The 17,368-nt window shown below is 40.4% G+C and overlaps 2 protein-coding genes across 2 annotated transcripts; both read left to right on the top strand.

The window, feature by feature from the left end:
• The first annotated feature begins 3,344 nt into the window (after positions 1–3,344).
• Positions 3,345–13,549, top strand: LOC131242593 (protein trichome berefringence-like 7). Its single transcript, XM_058241332.1, has 4 exons — positions 3,345–4,761; positions 10,842–11,000; positions 12,159–12,460; positions 13,139–13,549. Exons 1-3 carry the CDS (start codon positions 3,959–3,961, stop codon positions 12,454–12,456), a joined length of 1,260 nt encoding a protein of 419 aa, XP_058097315.1. The 5' UTR covers positions 3,345–3,958; the 3' UTR covers positions 12,457–12,460; positions 13,139–13,549.
• Positions 13,550–16,313: 2,764 nt separating this feature from the next.
• On the top strand, positions 16,314–17,232 carry LOC131242595 (protein TRACHEARY ELEMENT DIFFERENTIATION-RELATED 7A). Its single transcript, XM_058241336.1, has 2 exons — positions 16,314–16,485; positions 16,654–17,232. Exons 1-2 carry the CDS (start codon positions 16,314–16,316, stop codon positions 17,151–17,153), a joined length of 672 nt encoding a protein of 223 aa, XP_058097319.1. The 3' UTR covers positions 17,154–17,232.
• Positions 17,233–17,368: the final 136 nt, after the last annotated feature.

The following is a 17,368-nucleotide window of genomic DNA, read 5'->3' on the forward strand; positions in this document are numbered from 1 at the left end:
GAGACCCTTACCTAGAATCCATAGTGTAGAATTATTTGGTTTTCCTGATTTCAAGGTAATTATATGGATTTTAATCAATTGTAGATTCTACAACCTTTTATTTGGCTAGTGGCGACTCTATAAAGTGCTCAAACAAGCCATCCTGTGAAATTTTGAAAAGGGTATTCCACAATTAAGGAAATCAAACCAAAACAATCATATCAATCACAATCTCTTTTGAGGCCCATCATTCAAAGATACGAGTGAATTGCAAGGGGTGTTACGGGTAGCACAAGCATAAGCATCATTATTTTCTCTTCTCAACCCCTCTGCAAGGCTGGGCATGGAAATCGTAGCTCTGGATTCAATTGGATCTGAAAATTTTTAATCTAAACATAATGGGTAATGGCCCGTGTTAACCACACATTGATCCATATTCTAGATTTGCGAATGCTATATACTTTGTGACTTGTCAAAACTTTAGATCCTATTATATCAGAAATTCGAGTAAATTCTAATTATATATCTATTATTATATGCATAAATATTCACTTGACTGACTCGATGCAACCATCAGATAGACAATCTGAAACATTTGAACACCTTGTGAGTGTGCCAGAAGAAGGATAAATCCACCCTTATGGTGTGAGCCTAAAAATGAAGCTGATTAAAGACTTAAGTAGACCACACCATAAAAAGCCATTGGGATTGAATTCCTACTATTGAAAACTTCCTAGGGACTATTGTGATGTTTATTTTCCATCCAATCTGCTCAGAAGGTCTCATATACCCATATAAAAGTAAAACATGATTATCAGAGTGATTCAAAATTTTTATGCCCCCACAAGAAGTTTTAACAGGTGGAAGTTCAATCCCAATGGCCTCATCTTTCAATCTACTTCCTTTTTGGGCTCATGCTCTAAAAAAGTTTGTCATAATGGATGGCAGGTTGATAAAACATATACATCATGATGGCCCAGTAGATTCCTAATTTAGTCATCACTCTCAAGCTAGGTCTTGATAGGGGCAGTACCCAACCCGCACACATCTGTTTTATCCAAGCTGCCCCTTCATTAATTTTTTTCAAATTATTTTAGAGATGATCACAAAATGAGGCGGATCTAAATTTTAGGCAGATCACGTTAGAGGAAAACATTGTTGTATGCATGCTCACCGTTATAACTTCCAAAAGCTCACTGCAATGTTTATTTGTCATCCATCCGGTCGATAATGTCATTCAAACTAAGATGTCATAATGTTTATTTATCCACTGTACTGTTTATTTGCCATCTATCCTGTTGATAAGTTTTTTTTTTTTTTTTTTTTTTTGAAAAAAAAAAACTTAGATGAAAGGAAAACACAAATTTCAGCTTTATCCAAGACTTTTGTGGCCCTAAAAAGGTTTTCAACAGTAAGTATTCAATTGTTACTGTTTCTTGCCGTGTGGTCCACCTGTGAGTTGGATATACCTCATTTTTGGGATCATGCTTTTATTGACCTCGAAAAATGGATGGACGGCGGGGATAAGACAGATACATCATGGTGAGGCTCACAGAGCCTTGACACCAGCTAGCTGGCTAGTGTTGGGTCACTTGCCAAACCGCGTCCGTTCTTATTATTGGATATGTTGACAGTGAGTCCCATCTGATGAATAGCTTGGATCCAGCACACGTGTACGCAAACAAGCTCATATTGAGCAACTTGATTTTCAAGAAGGACTAACCGTAATTTAAAGATTATTAAAGCATGAAGCAATAGGCTAAAAAGATCCTAAGGTCGATAATGCACCACACGTAATCTTCCAAGTTTCCAGTCCTTTTTCAGGTGGTATTAGGTCGATAAGAGGGTTTTGCCAGGATACGTTGGACCCTTAACACAGCATGGTATGATAGCTGGGTTCCACCTTCCGATTGCATACTCAGATTAATCTGGACCGTTCATGTCACCATATAGAAACTAAAGTCTCATAACCGTGCTTCGTTGATGATCCTGACCTTTGAATCTTTGATTTGAATATTAGCCATTAAATATCCATCTTCATACACAAAAAATTACAATGGCTTAGGTAGCATAGAATCTAGAACGTGAACGGTTCAGATCATCATTTAAAAATGCAGTCCGTAGGTGGAAACCAGCGAGTACCATATTGTGGTATGGGGCACCTTGACCTAGTAAAACCTTCGTTGAAATTACTAATGAGCGCCGCTCTCAGGACTGTGCTAGTGAGAGTGAGTGTCGACCGCGCGCCACACGTGTGCTAGATCTGGTCGTTCCTTAGATGGGTCCCACCACGACCCTGCTGTAGAGGAAAAGCAGGCCCGTCCATCTAGTCAAAAGCCGGGCCATGCATGTGTGAGAATATGGACGGGGGCGAGAAAGATGACCGGTGGTCATTATTCGACACACACATGCGGCTCACCTGATAATTTGACAGTGTAATTTTCGGTTCAGGGCATGTTGCCTGTGAGCTCCACTTAATGAATGGCCAAGATCTCTCAGAAGCATGCCACGTGGAAATTGTGTGCATGTATACCTTCACTACAGAAATGATACAGCGATTCGCACGAGAGGCTGGAAGGATGAATCCAGACACGTGCCAAAATGACACACATGTACTACATACTTTTCACGTCCGCATATCGCCAGCGTTTTGTATGTGCTTTTTTTAAAAATAAAAATAAAAATAAATAAATAGCGGATTAGGTGACTGTGGGGCTCACAGTGATGTATGTGCCTTAAATCCACACCGTCCGACCGTTTTAAAAGATATTTTAGAGCATGAACTCAGAAATGAAGAAGATCCAAAGTAGTGATTGAATTTCCACGGTTAAAAAATTAATGAGGACCACCGGAATGTTTATTAAAAATCTAACCTTTTGATAAGGTCACAAAGATTTGGATGAAGAGGTAACACAAATATCAGCTTGATCCAAAACTTTTGTGGCCCACGAGAAGTTTTTAACGGTCGATTACCACTGTTTCCTGTATTATTGTTCACCTGAGATTTGGATCTGCTTCATTTTTTGGATCATATCCTAAAATGAGTTTTCAATATGGATGGACGGCGTAGATGTAATCAAACACATCACAGTGGGCCCCACAGTCAGGAGTCCCACCACCCTCGGTGGATCCAGGGTCTCACCCAATCCGCTCCCTTTTTTAAAACTGATCCATTTCCTATTGGATGGGTCCGGTTTCTGAGAAAGGGCATCTCAGCAATCCGCCCCACCTAATGAATGTTCAGGATCTCACACGCGGTTCAATCCGGCACGTGCTCCGCGATTTTCCTTTTAAATCTCTCCTCGCGCAATTGCCATAGTATTGCTCCACTACAAAACGTAGTAGTTGCGCACGATCTCAGTCCGCGTCACCAAGAACCCTCCTGCACGGATGCAATCCTCGACAAATTACTAAAATGCCCTTCCTCCCGCCTAGTTATATTTTAGTACTTTCGTCTCTTTCTGCCATTTCTTCCCAACGCTACAAAGATCCAATTCCTCACTTTCTCTAGCTAGGGTTTCTGCAATTCCACCAACGAAAATCTGTTCGATATAATCGATTTCTTCGTTTTCGTTTCAAATCTCTTTGATTCCGTTCGCTTTTCTCCTTTTCTTTCCAAAAATTTCCTATATATTTTTCACGCCTGAGACTGCTGTAAGATTGAATCGTTCTTCGATTTGAATGGAGGTCGATTCGATCTTTTTCCTCCATCGGACGGCTCGGATATGATCAAGAACGCCGCCCTGCATTGGCATTTTCCTGATCTTGGATGCAACTAAGAGATCTCATGAAGGATCTGATTTCGGACGGATCTCGATTTCTTTCGATTTGATTCGTTAGCTTGGTTATGTCTTTTCGAAATTCTTGATTTTTGACGGGGTTAGGGTTTATGGAGGATTGTATTCTTGGAGATCTTGATTTTGGTGTTTTGTTAAGAATGTGAATTTCGACTGTTCTTTTGTGCTTCGGATGATCGAGTATGGTGAGTACGTTTAGTCGGAGTACGTCAGGCCATTTGGCCCGGAGATCTCCCAGCTTCAGCAGCCCGAGGGTTGCTCTCCCGCGTAAGAGCTGGGTCATGCGATCTTTCAGTGCCCGTGTCGGGGTTTCATTGTTACTATCTCTCTTTTTCGTCATCAGCTGTGGTTATGTGTTCGTCTTCCCGAATCTCGGTCAGCTGATTAACCAGCGATATGGGTTCTCCGAATTCGCTGGCTCCGTTGATGGCTGTGATTTCTTCGATGGCAAGTGGGTCCCGGACAACACACACCCGCACTACAACAGCTCAGATTGTCCATTCGCAGAACGGGGATTCAATTGCTTGGCAAACGGGCGGAGAGATAACGAGTATCTGAAATGGCAGTGGAAGCCTCTGCATTGTGATCTCCCAAGTTTCAGCGCCCCTGAGATCTTGGAACAGCTTCGAGGGAAACGGGTTGTTTTTGTTGGGGATTCGATGAGTAGGACACAGTGGGAATCAATGATATGTTTGCTTATGACTGGTGTGGAGGATCAGAAGACTGTTTATGAAGTCAATGGGAACAGGATTACGAAGCAGATACGGTTCTTGGGTGTGCGGTTCCATTCTTTCAATTTAACCATCGAATTCTACCGCTCAGTATTCCTGGTGCAGCAGGGGAAGCCCCCAAGACATGGGCCAAAGAGGGTGCAGTCGACGCTTCATCTGGATGTGTTGGATGAGATTAATAAGAAGTGGATTGATTCAGACGTTCTGATTTTCAATTCAGGACAATGGTGGACACCAGGAAAGCTTTTCAATGTGTAAGTTCCTTTATGTTGGTGGATTGATCTTTGAATGGATGCCCATTTCATAAATTTGTTTTAGGAGTTCAGATCTAGTTATAGGTGAAAGTTAAATGGCCCATTTCATAGTTTTAGGAGTTCAGATCTAGTTATAGGTGAAAGTTAAGTTGCCCCTGTCATAAATTTGTTTTAGGAGTTCAGATCTAGTTATAGGTGAAAGTTAAGTTTCAGCAGCACAAGCCTGCTAATCTATTCATGAAAATGGAAGGAAAGTGCTCTACTCATCCCATATAGGCATTGAACCTGAGACGTGGGGCATGACAGTTAGACATATTGGTCCCACCCAGAAACAGCCACTATGGACTAATCACAGGGCAACTGGGCCTCCATTTTCTACTTGGCAAGTAGGCTAGCAGGGCTTATGGTGGTAAGCCAATGATTAATCACATACTTATGCAGTTTAGTCCTTTATTTATTTATTTACTTATTTTTGAAAGGCAACACTACCAGGGATTGAACCCTGGATCACTTACACATACTACACTGTCTCTACCAGCTCATCTAACGAGTGGGAGACCAGTTTAGTACTTTATCATTTATATATTTATTTAGTATGCTTTATGATCTATATTTAACGTGTACCGCGTCCTTGCTTTATACCTAGCTTGGATTCTTCACTTTGGCACTCTTTCATGTTCCTGGCCTCTTGCTTTGTCATGCTTGACAGATCTTGGCACCATCATCTGTAGCATGCGGCTTTGAGTTCTTCTCTTTCTTTAGCCTAGTCTCCTATCATCCATTCTATGTGCCTTAGTATGTTGAAAATTGAAATGTCCATCAAGCTTAAATAGTTAATGATAGGAACATGTTAGAGGATTTTGATTGAGATGGTGAGAAGGAATCTGAGGATTGTTCTCTTACTGAGGTAGGGCCTTAGATAGGATTGGCAAAACGGGATTCACAAAGGCTTTTTCTTTTATCTTCTTCTCCCATGGCTTTGTGTAATAGGGTCAGATATTCAGTCTTCATTCTCTTGCAAAATGAGTAGTGAAATGTTCATCATGAAAGCTTGATCTTTCTTTTGAAGGTTTGGTGGATATCAAGGGCATGATGAACAATGTGTGTGCAACAGAAGTGGAAATAAAAATTGAGTTTCTCTATGAAGAGTTGGTCTTCACAAATAACTAACAGTTGTTCCTTTTTTCCTTTTCTTTTTTTGGTTGGCAACAAAGACTTTATTAAACTGATCAAAAGAGGAAAACAAAGGGCAGCAAGGTGGCTTCCATTGCACCCCAACTCAAAAGTAAAGGGCAATATCCTACCCACCCAAAAGATCATCCATTTACAAAGATTCATGCCAACAGCCCAAGATACAACTTCAATCTTTACTTTAATGAATACCATCTCACTAGGCTTAGACCAGCCGTTGAAAATGTGATAATTTCATTCTTTCCAGAACAATCAAAGAACAACCAGCCAAGATAGATGCCGGAGGGACTTCTGCCTTTTTCCCAATCCCCTGTCCAATTTGACAATGAGATCGTCTACCGCACCAAGCATGACCCAAATGCTAAGAAAGTTCAGTAGATCTCTTTTTTTTTTTTTTTTTTGAAAGATTACGGAATTTTGTTAAAAAGGAGAAAGCAAACAAACTGAAAGCAAAAAACGAAAACAAAAGAGACACCGAGCAGGTGGCCAGATTACATCCCGAGAAAAACCAAATTGCATCCCTTCAAATTTGGGACAAAAGAAGCCCATTCAATGACTGGCTATCCGGCCCTTTGAGAAATGCCTTGAACCGACTTGCTAGTATTATTGAAACACCTTGCATTTCTTTCTTCCCAAACAGCTCACAGTCCAGTAGATATCTCCAAACTGTGAAGCAAACTGATAGTGGATAGGGAGATGATCAACCAATTCCGCATTCTGATGGTACATGACATGATAAACTCTCAATGATCACCATAATTCTTTTCCCTGAATTATCTATTGTGTGAGAATCTTCTTTTTCACCAGTAGCCACAAGCCATTCAAAAGCAATGAGCCTAGGAGGGCCCAGGAAATGCCATATTTGGATCTCAAATTGATGAAAACTAATAGGTGATTGTAGAAGGATTTCAATGAGAATTGTCCGGAGGGTCCGGTTTCCAGCATTGTTGACAGTGGTGGAAGGGTGAAAACCGTTGATGCAGTTGGCAAGAGCAACAAACTCCACGAACTCAATCTCCTTTAGGTTCTTTGCGAATTGGGGAGATCAGGCCATATTGCCAATGTGATGCAGAAAATATGATGCCATGAAATTAAAAGACAGGTAAATTAGAGCAATGGAACGACGAAATAAAGCTAAGTTACCATAAATTCAGAAATTTCATATTCATGACATGTTCAAATTCAAGCCTATGACAGTCCTGCAATGCGAATCTTATAAATTATTGATTAACTAGGACCTATGGGAGATATAACCCCCATCCTAGCATAGGGTTAAATTAGAATTCAATGGAAATCATGTCTTATATGAATTTTGACTTGCTAGGACTGTTTAAAGGATAGGGAATGTGAGAAATGGGTTTGGGGTATCTAGGCTTAAAGGAATTAGGGTTTGGAATAGTAGGGTTGAGGTTTTGGAAGGTTTTAGGTTAGGATTTTAGATTTTGCGTCTAAGGGATTTAGGATTTAGGGTTTCTAGAATTGAGAATATGGGTTCAGGTTATGGGAATTAGGGATTTATGATTTGGTCAAGGGAATTTTAGATTTTGGGGATTTGGGTTTGGAAAATTTTGGAATTTTAGGATTATAGTTTGGTGAAATTAGTTTAGGGATTTTGAAGAGGGAGGCTAAGAGAAGGGAAGAGCATCTGTGATGACATAATGGGGCTACTATACAAGGCGGTCAATATGGACAACCGTATGTGCGTGCCTCCGTACGTTTGTATAGACAACAAATGATTGTTGGTTGTGGTCGGTTTGGGCTTGGGATGGGTCGATTTAGGTTTTGGATGGTAACAAAGAAGAAAAGAAACGAAGAGATGAAGAAGGAAGAAAAGAAGAGAGATGATGGTGCCTTGTTGAGGAGAGAGAAAAGTATAAAAGATAACTAGGGAATCACTTCCCATGGCTTCGCCCAACCAATCCAATCACATGATGAAATTTTACTCAATTTCAAAGTAAAAGGAGAGAAATTTCTTTCATTCATAACATATGTATTGGCTAGGGTGGGGACGTCCAAACTTTTATAGTCTCAGAAAAAACCTTTTACAAAAGGTGCTCAGATAATGTTCTCAACATAAAGATGCTTAATGAATTAAAAATTGTTCCTAACTCTTTAATCTCAACACAAATATGAGCTTTACAAAAAATAATGAAACCTGTAAACAAACTAAACAACTAAACTATTTCATGGCCCATGGGGGTTCACAATCAATATGTTCAATGATGATGATTTAATGGTTTGATCATCATGTCCACTCGATCCAACGGTCCGATGTGTCCATCAAGCTCCTATATGCAGCCCAAGTGCATTTGCCCAGTGTGGGATTTTCAAAAATACACGAACATGCATGTGGGGTTTTCAACGTGGCTAGGAATGTAAATTGGGTCAAATGGGCCCTATGTAATGGTTGTCTAGCCATAAGGAGACTGGCTCAGCCCTCCTCTTGTATGGTGCTCGGATGTCCTCATCACAATGTCAACTGATGCTCTCAGCAAATGGCACCTGCTGATCAGCTAGGATAAACTAACCTTGGATATCAGGGCAGGAAGGAGCAGCCTCATCTCAGGTGACTAATTGTATATTTGCAGATGGACTATGGAGATAATTCACTCTTTATGCTACACTGGTATGAAAGGTACAACTCAACATGTCATGTTTATGGAATTTACTTGTAAAACTGAATCATTGGACGTGGTTAGAACAGAACACCCACTCTGGAGTTTCTAGGTGTAGAGATTAATTCCTAATCGAATATTGTATTTTTAGTTATTCTCCATGTTCAAAAAATTTAGGTTAGTAGAGAACTACGGATACTTATTAGGACCCTGTTAGTGCCCGACAACAGTATGACACATGTCACACTCTGGCAGAATACCCCCAGAGATACAATGAGATTCCGTGCCAAAAGTGGTTTGCACGCCACCTGGGAGACCATTCTCTTAGAAGTACCTTAGGTGTCTCAATTTTATTATTGGCATGTGGGCTGTACGAAAAATGCTGCCTTCCATCATGTTTTAGCCATTAAGCAGTAAATCAAACCTGTTGCATGTATTTGTGTTTTTTTTTCCCCCCTAATTTGTTTCTATTTGAAGAAGAAAAACAATACAGTTCCACTGATTATTAGATCCAAAGCATGGTTTATATGAACTACAATTAAGATTATTTCCTATTTTCATCATTAACTTAAAGAATCAGTGGGATCAGAGAAAATTTAACAAGTAAAAAATTCAAAACTATGTAAGGAAAGTTGGCGTGGACCAATAGAAAACAGGATTTGAGTAATGTATTGCACCCTTGGGATACGGATAAATATCGGTTATCGCATGGGATATATCGGTTGTATCATGTAATGTATCGCTGTTGTTGGGAAACATGGGAACATTGGGAAATTGGTCAAATTTTTCAATGAACCTTCAGGGATTGTTGAAAAAGACATAAATACACACTTAGTTACAAGAAAAAGTGCGCATAATAGGAGTTTCCTTTGTATGGGGTTCTAATATATTTGCTCCCCAATTGAACTGATGCAAATATATTCAAAGTCTATTTATATAATTTATAAATGTAAGAAGACATGTATGGAAACACAAGCAATGCATTCAAAAGCAAAAGAAGAATCACTAGATCAGGTTACATACATGTTTAATTTTGTGTTTGGATACAAAGATTGCAACTGATTTGTGGGAAATTGAGAAATATTGTTTTTTCTCAATTTTCTGCAACTTGACCCATCTCCAAAATCTCGAAATCGAAGTTCCAAATTCATAAATTTTCATGGAAAACATGAAGAATCATAGAGTTGTAACCATTTGACTCTGGTTTAACATGACTTGCAACAAAAACATTGATCGAAAATTGAAAGTGCTCACTGGATCGAATAGGTGGGATATATCGGCACTACATGTGCATTTCGTATCGCACAGGTGGGATACAAGATATATCGTGGGATATATCGGCTGATATCGTTGATATTTAAAACACTGGTCTACAGTTGGATGACGACAAGTAGGCTGAAAGCAAATTGAATTTCAACTGTTGCAAACACCAGTCTGAGTGGGTTTGGAAGCTAAAAGCTAGTGGCAACTGGAGCAATCGAGTTCAGTTGCCGTATGGAGTGGCATCTTAGTGACCTTGTTTGTTCCTTCTGAAACATCTGAAGTTTATTGTATTGTTGACTGCATGTTTTATGAATTCAATTATTATTTGTTCAATTTGAGTTTTCATGGATCATCTGCTGGAAGTCTCAATGTTGTGTACAATGCCATGTTGTCCTTACGCCTTTGCGTAATTGTGTTCCAAATAGCATCTCATTTATGTGTTTGTGTTAAACAACAGAAATCCATCCCCCAAAGTATGACCAAATAAAAGAGAGAAGCATATTTGAATTCATGTTTCATTCAAGCTTCACCTAACATCCTAATCATGCAAAAGCAGGGTTGGAATCTGGAATCTGCTGGAGTTTAGGTTTGTAGGGTTTAGGGAATCTGGCATCTGCTGGAAAATAGGAACAGACTTCATATATTATTAGAATTCTTTCCACACCATGTTAAGATTTCCGTGATGTTACTGTGGCAAGATACTGTGGTATACCGTGGCACGCCACTGTAGCATTACTGTAGTGTGCCATGAAACATACGTGAGGACCTATTTTTGCTTGTGCTGCTGGTGTTGAGTTCATTAGTATATAAGAACATATTAATACTGCATTGATAATTTATATTTGCAAAGAATCCATTTTATCCCTACTATGGTTACTCTATAAGATTGCCGTGGACAAGGATGCTGCAATACTGTGTTTGTTTTTCCTTAGATTTTTCCCATATGAATGTCTATTCCCTTGTTTTGTTATGTGTATCTAGAAAATGCTTATAAAATGTGTTTCCTGACAGGGGCGCCTATTTCCAGGTCAATGGAACGCTGAAGCTTGGAATGCCAATCAATACTGCATACAGAACAGCATTGGGCACTTGGGCATCATGGGTTGAAGCTATGGTCAACACACATAGAACACAAGTCTTCTTTCGGACTTTTGAGCCTTCTCATTGGGGGTACTCTCCTTGTCTCAATTGACTAACTCTAAAGGGTATCCTGGACACAGCAACTCCATCTAACTGGGTCTGTAACCAAAATCTTCTTCCCTGGCTTTTGGCTGCAAGACTGGACAGATGGTGTGACTTTGTACATGACTGTTTTTGTGCAGCAGTTTCTGCTGAAAGTGGCTTATTCTCAGAAATCATCTCCTCTTGCCTTGAGGATGCTTTTTATAGGCCATTTTTTGGGCCCTTTATTTTCTCTAATTTGTTGGAAAACCACCTTGAGGAAAGTTAATGCTCAGCACATAACCTGCACTCTAATTGCACTTGCTTAAAAGACTCAGCCATATAAACAGTGGGTCTTAGGAAGTTCTTTAAAAAAACTTTTTTGTAGCAGTAAGCACCTGTCTTTAAAAAAGATAAAGAGTCCTTGTGGCCAGTGGCTGCCATGCATATATCACAAAACAACAACAACAACAACAATAATCCAATATGCATAATGTGAAACACATTTGTTAGATATGCATGAATCTAACACTATCTGGTTATTGGATTGATCAGTTCAGGGATGTGGGGCCCCATATCCAATCAAAAGTCAATCATAGGGCAAGCTTTGGCCCCACATCCAAGCATTGCGATATCATGGATTGGATGGTGTCAGATTCATGTTTATCTTCAGATTCATGTATATCTTGTAACAATCTTGCATGCCAAGTTCTTATGTCATAAGCTGAACATGAAGGAAAAAAGAAGATATTTTAAGACATTAATAGAACTTTAACCTTTTTGGAAAGGGGTTCTATCTGGGTTGGCATCTTTGATTGTCGTTTTGAAGGCCCACAATTATGTTAAAAAGAAAAAAAGGACATGAAAAAAAAAAAAAAAAAAACACTTGCCTCTGAACTTGGCCAGGGCTACTCTGTTCAACTCATAGTTCAATATTAGAACTACATACAAAATCAGTCAGATTATGTTGTTAGCTTATGCAGGACTCTTACCAGTTTGGACAGTTCTGCATTGAGTTGAGTGAAAACTCGGAAACTGAAAGCCTGTTTTCCAACTCAAATCCCTGTTTCTGAACATTAGTTCTGAGAATCTTGTTCATTTCATTTCTTCTGTAAGCATAACTTGCTCATCGATATTAGAAATTTAAAAGTGTTGTTTATGCATCAGAGGTCCAGGCCGGAGTGTATGCAAAGTGACCCAATACCCCACATCAGAAACCAAGGGGCTCAACCAAAGCGTGTTTACAGATATCATTTCAGAGGTTGTATCAGAGATGAAAGTTCCTGTAACCATTCTTCCTGTAACTTCCATGGGGGCCTTCCGGAGTGATGCCCATGTTGGCAAATGGAGTGACAATCCTTCTGTGCCAGACTGTAGCCATTGGTGCCTTCCTGGAGTACCTGACACTTGGAACGAGCTTCTCTTTGCATATCTACAGGCCAAGCACAGAGGTTCTCTCAGATGAATAGGTGTGAAACTTGAGTTTCCTATTGATTTTTTGGTATCCTACTTTTCCTATTGGTTATTACCATCCCCTGTGCATAGGGAGTGTAGTCTCTCCTCTCTTTTTTTTGACAAAAAAGGGTGTGAAAATCTTGCTTTGCAAAAGACTGGAATGCCCATGGGATTCACCAAGGACAACTGGTATAGTGGCCAAGGTAGCCTGGGGATTTGAGAAAGGCCAGATACGAGTTGATCTTTTGGGAACACTTTTCTGTGGTTATCTTTATCACTTTTTAAGGGTGCCACAGTTACAACATCATAGTGCTAAATGGTTTGTGGAATCTTTTATGAATGTTCCTGTGCAATTGCTTGCACCAGATTTCTGGTAAAAGCGATTGTCAGACAGTGAAGGTTTTCATATGCAGGTGACCACCACTTCAAACTGACCAGGATTGGAACCCAGCAAGAGTTGTGGTGCCCACTTGAGAACCATTTGATCTTCAAAGAATCAGATGGTTGTGATTGTGGCACCTTTTTTCTTTTTCTTTTTTTAAATAAATAAAATTAAAAAAAAAAAAAAAATTGGGGGGGGGGAGAATTTGGGAGTAAATGTCCACCCTTCATCATTCATTCTAGTTTGCCAAAAAGTATAGAACATGATATGTCTTTCTTTTGCATTAAACATTTTTCTGCAATTTGTGTAGGTTTTCCGACATATAGCATCCAGATTCGCGATTATTTTTTCTTTCCTCTGGCAGCTGCCAAAGAAAAGCGAGCGCGATCTCTCTGAGATGAAGCAGCATCACCTACGGGATAATTTTCTTACTTAACTCCATTTTTTAAAATTCTTTTTTTTTTTTTTTCCTTTCTTTTCTTTTCTTTTCTGTATCTACCAGGAAGAGGGGCTGAATTCAGTCTATTGGATGTAACAATTTGTATGTTCTTCTTATTTCCCGATCATTTATTGATGTGTTGGGGTGAGAGTTGCTAACAAAAAATTATTTTCGTATACTGTCTTGTACTCGCTATTTTCATTCCATTCATGTGTACAGACACTCTTGAGAATTGAGACCAAGCATTCGATAATGTAAATTATTCATTTCATTCATTTTTCAGTTCGTTTCTTACTGAAATTATTTGCAGTGTGGTTTGTCCGCATGAGTGTAAATGTCTTGCATGAGATCTTTGGCGTGAGATGGTGGGGTCCACCCCAAGCAGAAACCTATCACATGTGAGGCCCACCAATCCAATAGATGAGAACCAATTGGCACAGGGCGCTCTTTCCTGCCAACATGCCACTTGCACAGGACATCCATGCCATAATACCAATGATAAGAATGTCATGGTAGGATCTACCATCCGTAGGTCTAAAACTGGCTGACTCCAAAATTTGGCCAACTCAAGTTGACTGGGCATCAGCACCGACTCAAAGAGACTTGTCCCAATGAACGAACTATCAATAGTGTTGTTGCTCTGAGTTAGGGTTTATGTTATTAATGCAAGATCTAACCATTAGATATCTATTAACAATGCTAATATTTTCAAATTACGATGAACAAATGTTGAGTCATGTTGGGTCTTAGTCTTCAAGTCAGTCTGTCCGACCAGTCTGAACATCACAAGTCCAATTTTTAGGTTTTGAACTATGCCACCATCTGCTCAAGTGGGGCATGTTGTCGGGAAAGATGGGTGCAACGAGTCGCGATGCCTTACATGTCGGTGATCAGCTCTCCAAAGGTCTCCCTCTTAACTTAACTGAATTTGAAGCTGTTGCTTGCAACCCTCATACACAACGGCAGAAGGGGTTGTCGGGCCTGGGGGACCAATGCAAAGAAAACCAATCAGGTGGCATCTATGCCATTCCCCTGTGAAATTTCATTTTCAGTTTCTTGAATGTCATTACCTTGAGAAATTACTCTTATCAGGATTCTTACTTTCATTACGTTTGTCAGTGTTGAGTGATTACATCCTCTCATTTATTTAGGGCACTTTTTTTGAGTGATTACAGCAAAAGTTTAGTCTGGGACAAGCTATTTGAGTAATGCTGACCTTCATCAGGCTCTGGGTTTAGTTGTCCTCAACTATTCTACTGATACTGTCAAGCATGCATCATGACATAAGGATTGTTTGATACATGTAATGCATATGAACATTGATATCTTGCACATGTGAGGCCCTTGAAAATCTGCTGCAGCTGATGCTTGAAGATGGCGCATGCTTATCAGAATGGAATAGTTTAGCGTGTGCTATAATATGATAAACAGGGTATAATTTTTTTTTCTTAGGAACAACAAGGTTCTCTCTGCCAGGCTTGTTTGGACTTTTCTTAGATTATATGTGCGTGTGTGAAAATCACTAGTAGATGAGTTAGTCCGAGGCTGTTTGCTGCTCCTAAACAGCCTTAAGCTGGAGTTTTTGTTGTCAACAGCTATAGAAACCTTATACAGTGTTATGCAGTGTAATGGTTTTCAATTATGCCCCATGTGGAGTACCATCGTTCAGTAATCCATACTAGTGGTCTGTGTTGAGCCACCATTGGACAGAACAGAGAACTAAATTTGGGATTCTTCTCAGTTGAATGTGGACCACTGCTCAACTCTCTTCTTAACAATCAATTTGTAGGCCATAATCAAACGGCTAAGATTGTCATATTGAGGAAATTTCCATGGAACGTCCTATCTTGGTGGGAAACTATTTTCCAGATTAGTGAAACAATCGACCCAGTTTCTGGGAACTTAAAACTGAGCGCGGTCAGGATTCTATAATTCCAGCGGTCACGTGGGAACAGAGTAATTGCCTTGGTGGGTTGGAGAGTTGGAGCTGGCCAGTCCAATCTTCGGACCTTACCTTCCATGGCCTTTCAACCTAAATTCCTGGGCCAGGGTGGGCCTGATTGCCGATCAGGGTCCTGGGTCTATCAACCTTCAATGACATCTTGCGAACATATTCTGAGGCCCGAGTGTTCTAAATCCACGGGCCCAATTACTGATCACACAAGGCTCGAGTTCATGATCATGGGCTTGTCCGATCTTCGGCCGGGCCTTCAATTTTTCTCAAGCTAGATTCACCGTTCAAGTGGGCCTAAACGTTCAGGCCTAAGGGTGGGCTATGGCCTTTTGCCCAATGGATTGTCTGGCCCGGCCTTCAATGGGCTACAAGGCTTCATTTACAGGACGGACTAATTGAGCAATCTGCTGAGTTCCTCCGCTTACTGGGTCTTCAATCCCAGCCTTCAATCTGGTCTCATGTTAGATTTCTAGGCCCACAGTCAGATCCTGGGTTAGATTGAAATGTTCTGGTCCAATTACTAATCAGCATGGACTTGACAAAATGTCCTTAATCCGTGGACTCGGGTCCAAGCATTGCTATATCAAGTCAAGCTAAGGCTCTGTTGGATGCCCTAGGTAAAATAAAGACGGAAAAGTCAGACAGCAGCTCAAAAAGACACTTCATTAACACGGATGAAAATATAGCCCCGCATCACATGGAATGAGAAGGCTCAAAAAGATAGGAATGAAACTGAGAAAATATGCAATGTGCAATTGGGACCGATGGATAAGGTGGGCCCTACGAACACCTCACATACAACCACATTGCCATAAAAACACTCCTTTTAACTTCCCATTCAAATTCCCATGCCTTGGAAGTTTTGGAGGGAAGAGGCTCCAAAGATGACTGAAGCGTAGATAAGTGTATTTCAATTCAACCAATGACAACCCTTCAATACCTTTTTTTTTTTTTTTTTTTCAATACCTTAGCATGAGAGTCAAGTCACAAAAGCTTAGAAGTATAGATTAGAAAATGGGCGAAGTTATGAATAGATAATTATAATTAAGTAATATATGTCCCTCTTACTATAAATACAAATACAAGCATGCCATGTTCTGTACCACAAGCTCAATCCATCCATCCATCCATTGCATTCAGCATTTCTACTGCACCATGTCTCAAAACAGCTACATTTACCCATGTTTCTCTCCACCAAGATGCACACCACCACCTCCACATACCTTTCCTCCACCCCCACCTCATTCTGTTCCACCGCCACCACCTCATGGAATTCCACCTCCACCACCGCCACCTAATCCAATTGTAACCCCACCTCCACCTCATGGAATTCCACCTCCACCGCCACCTAATCCAATTGTAACCCCACCTCCACCTAATGGAATTCCACCTCCACCACCGCCACCTAATCCAATTGTAACCCCACCTCCACCTCATGGAATTCCACCTCCACCACCGCCACCTCATGGCATTCCAACACCACCGCCACCTAGTCCAATTTTAACCCCACCACCACCTCATCCTGTTGCACCACCACCTCCCTCCATTGTTCCAACACCACCGTCACCACCATCAGGTAACAACACAGTCATAATTGTGGTCTTCGTGTCCCTAGGCGGTCTCTTCTTCCTTGCCTTCCTGGCAGTTGCCCTCTGTTGCTTCATCAAGAAGAAGAAGAAGAAGATGGTTCAAGAAACGGAGGTGGTAGACATTGATGAGCACATAAAAGTACAGGAGGCCATTGTCCCTGGGCCGCGGGGCCCACATGCAGTGATATTGTCGGTTGAGGACGACATCCAAATTCATGAAGACATCAAGAAAAATGAAATCGTTGGTCAAGGGCATCGCACCAAGTCAACACATAGCCCACCTCAAACACTCGAAGCAGGGCCTTCACATTCCAATCGCCATTTTCTTGAGCACAAACCTTAAGTAGAAAAAATGCGTGTGCATGTTATGGATTTCATGACCATATAATCTTATTAATAAGAACCTTCTTAATAAGAGAGCCTCCATCCATTCATGGAAATCATTGTAAGAGAGCCTCCATCCATTCATGGAAATCATTGTAAATGTTAATTATATGTATTTCATTTCTATTGAAGTAATTTTCCATGTCAATTGATATATAGATAGCCTTCATTAAA

This window comes from Magnolia sinica, chromosome 4 (assembly GCF_029962835.1).
Source record: "Magnolia sinica isolate HGM2019 chromosome 4, MsV1, whole genome shotgun sequence".
Lineage (NCBI taxonomy): Eukaryota > Viridiplantae > Streptophyta > Magnoliopsida > Magnoliales > Magnoliaceae > Magnolia > Magnolia sinica.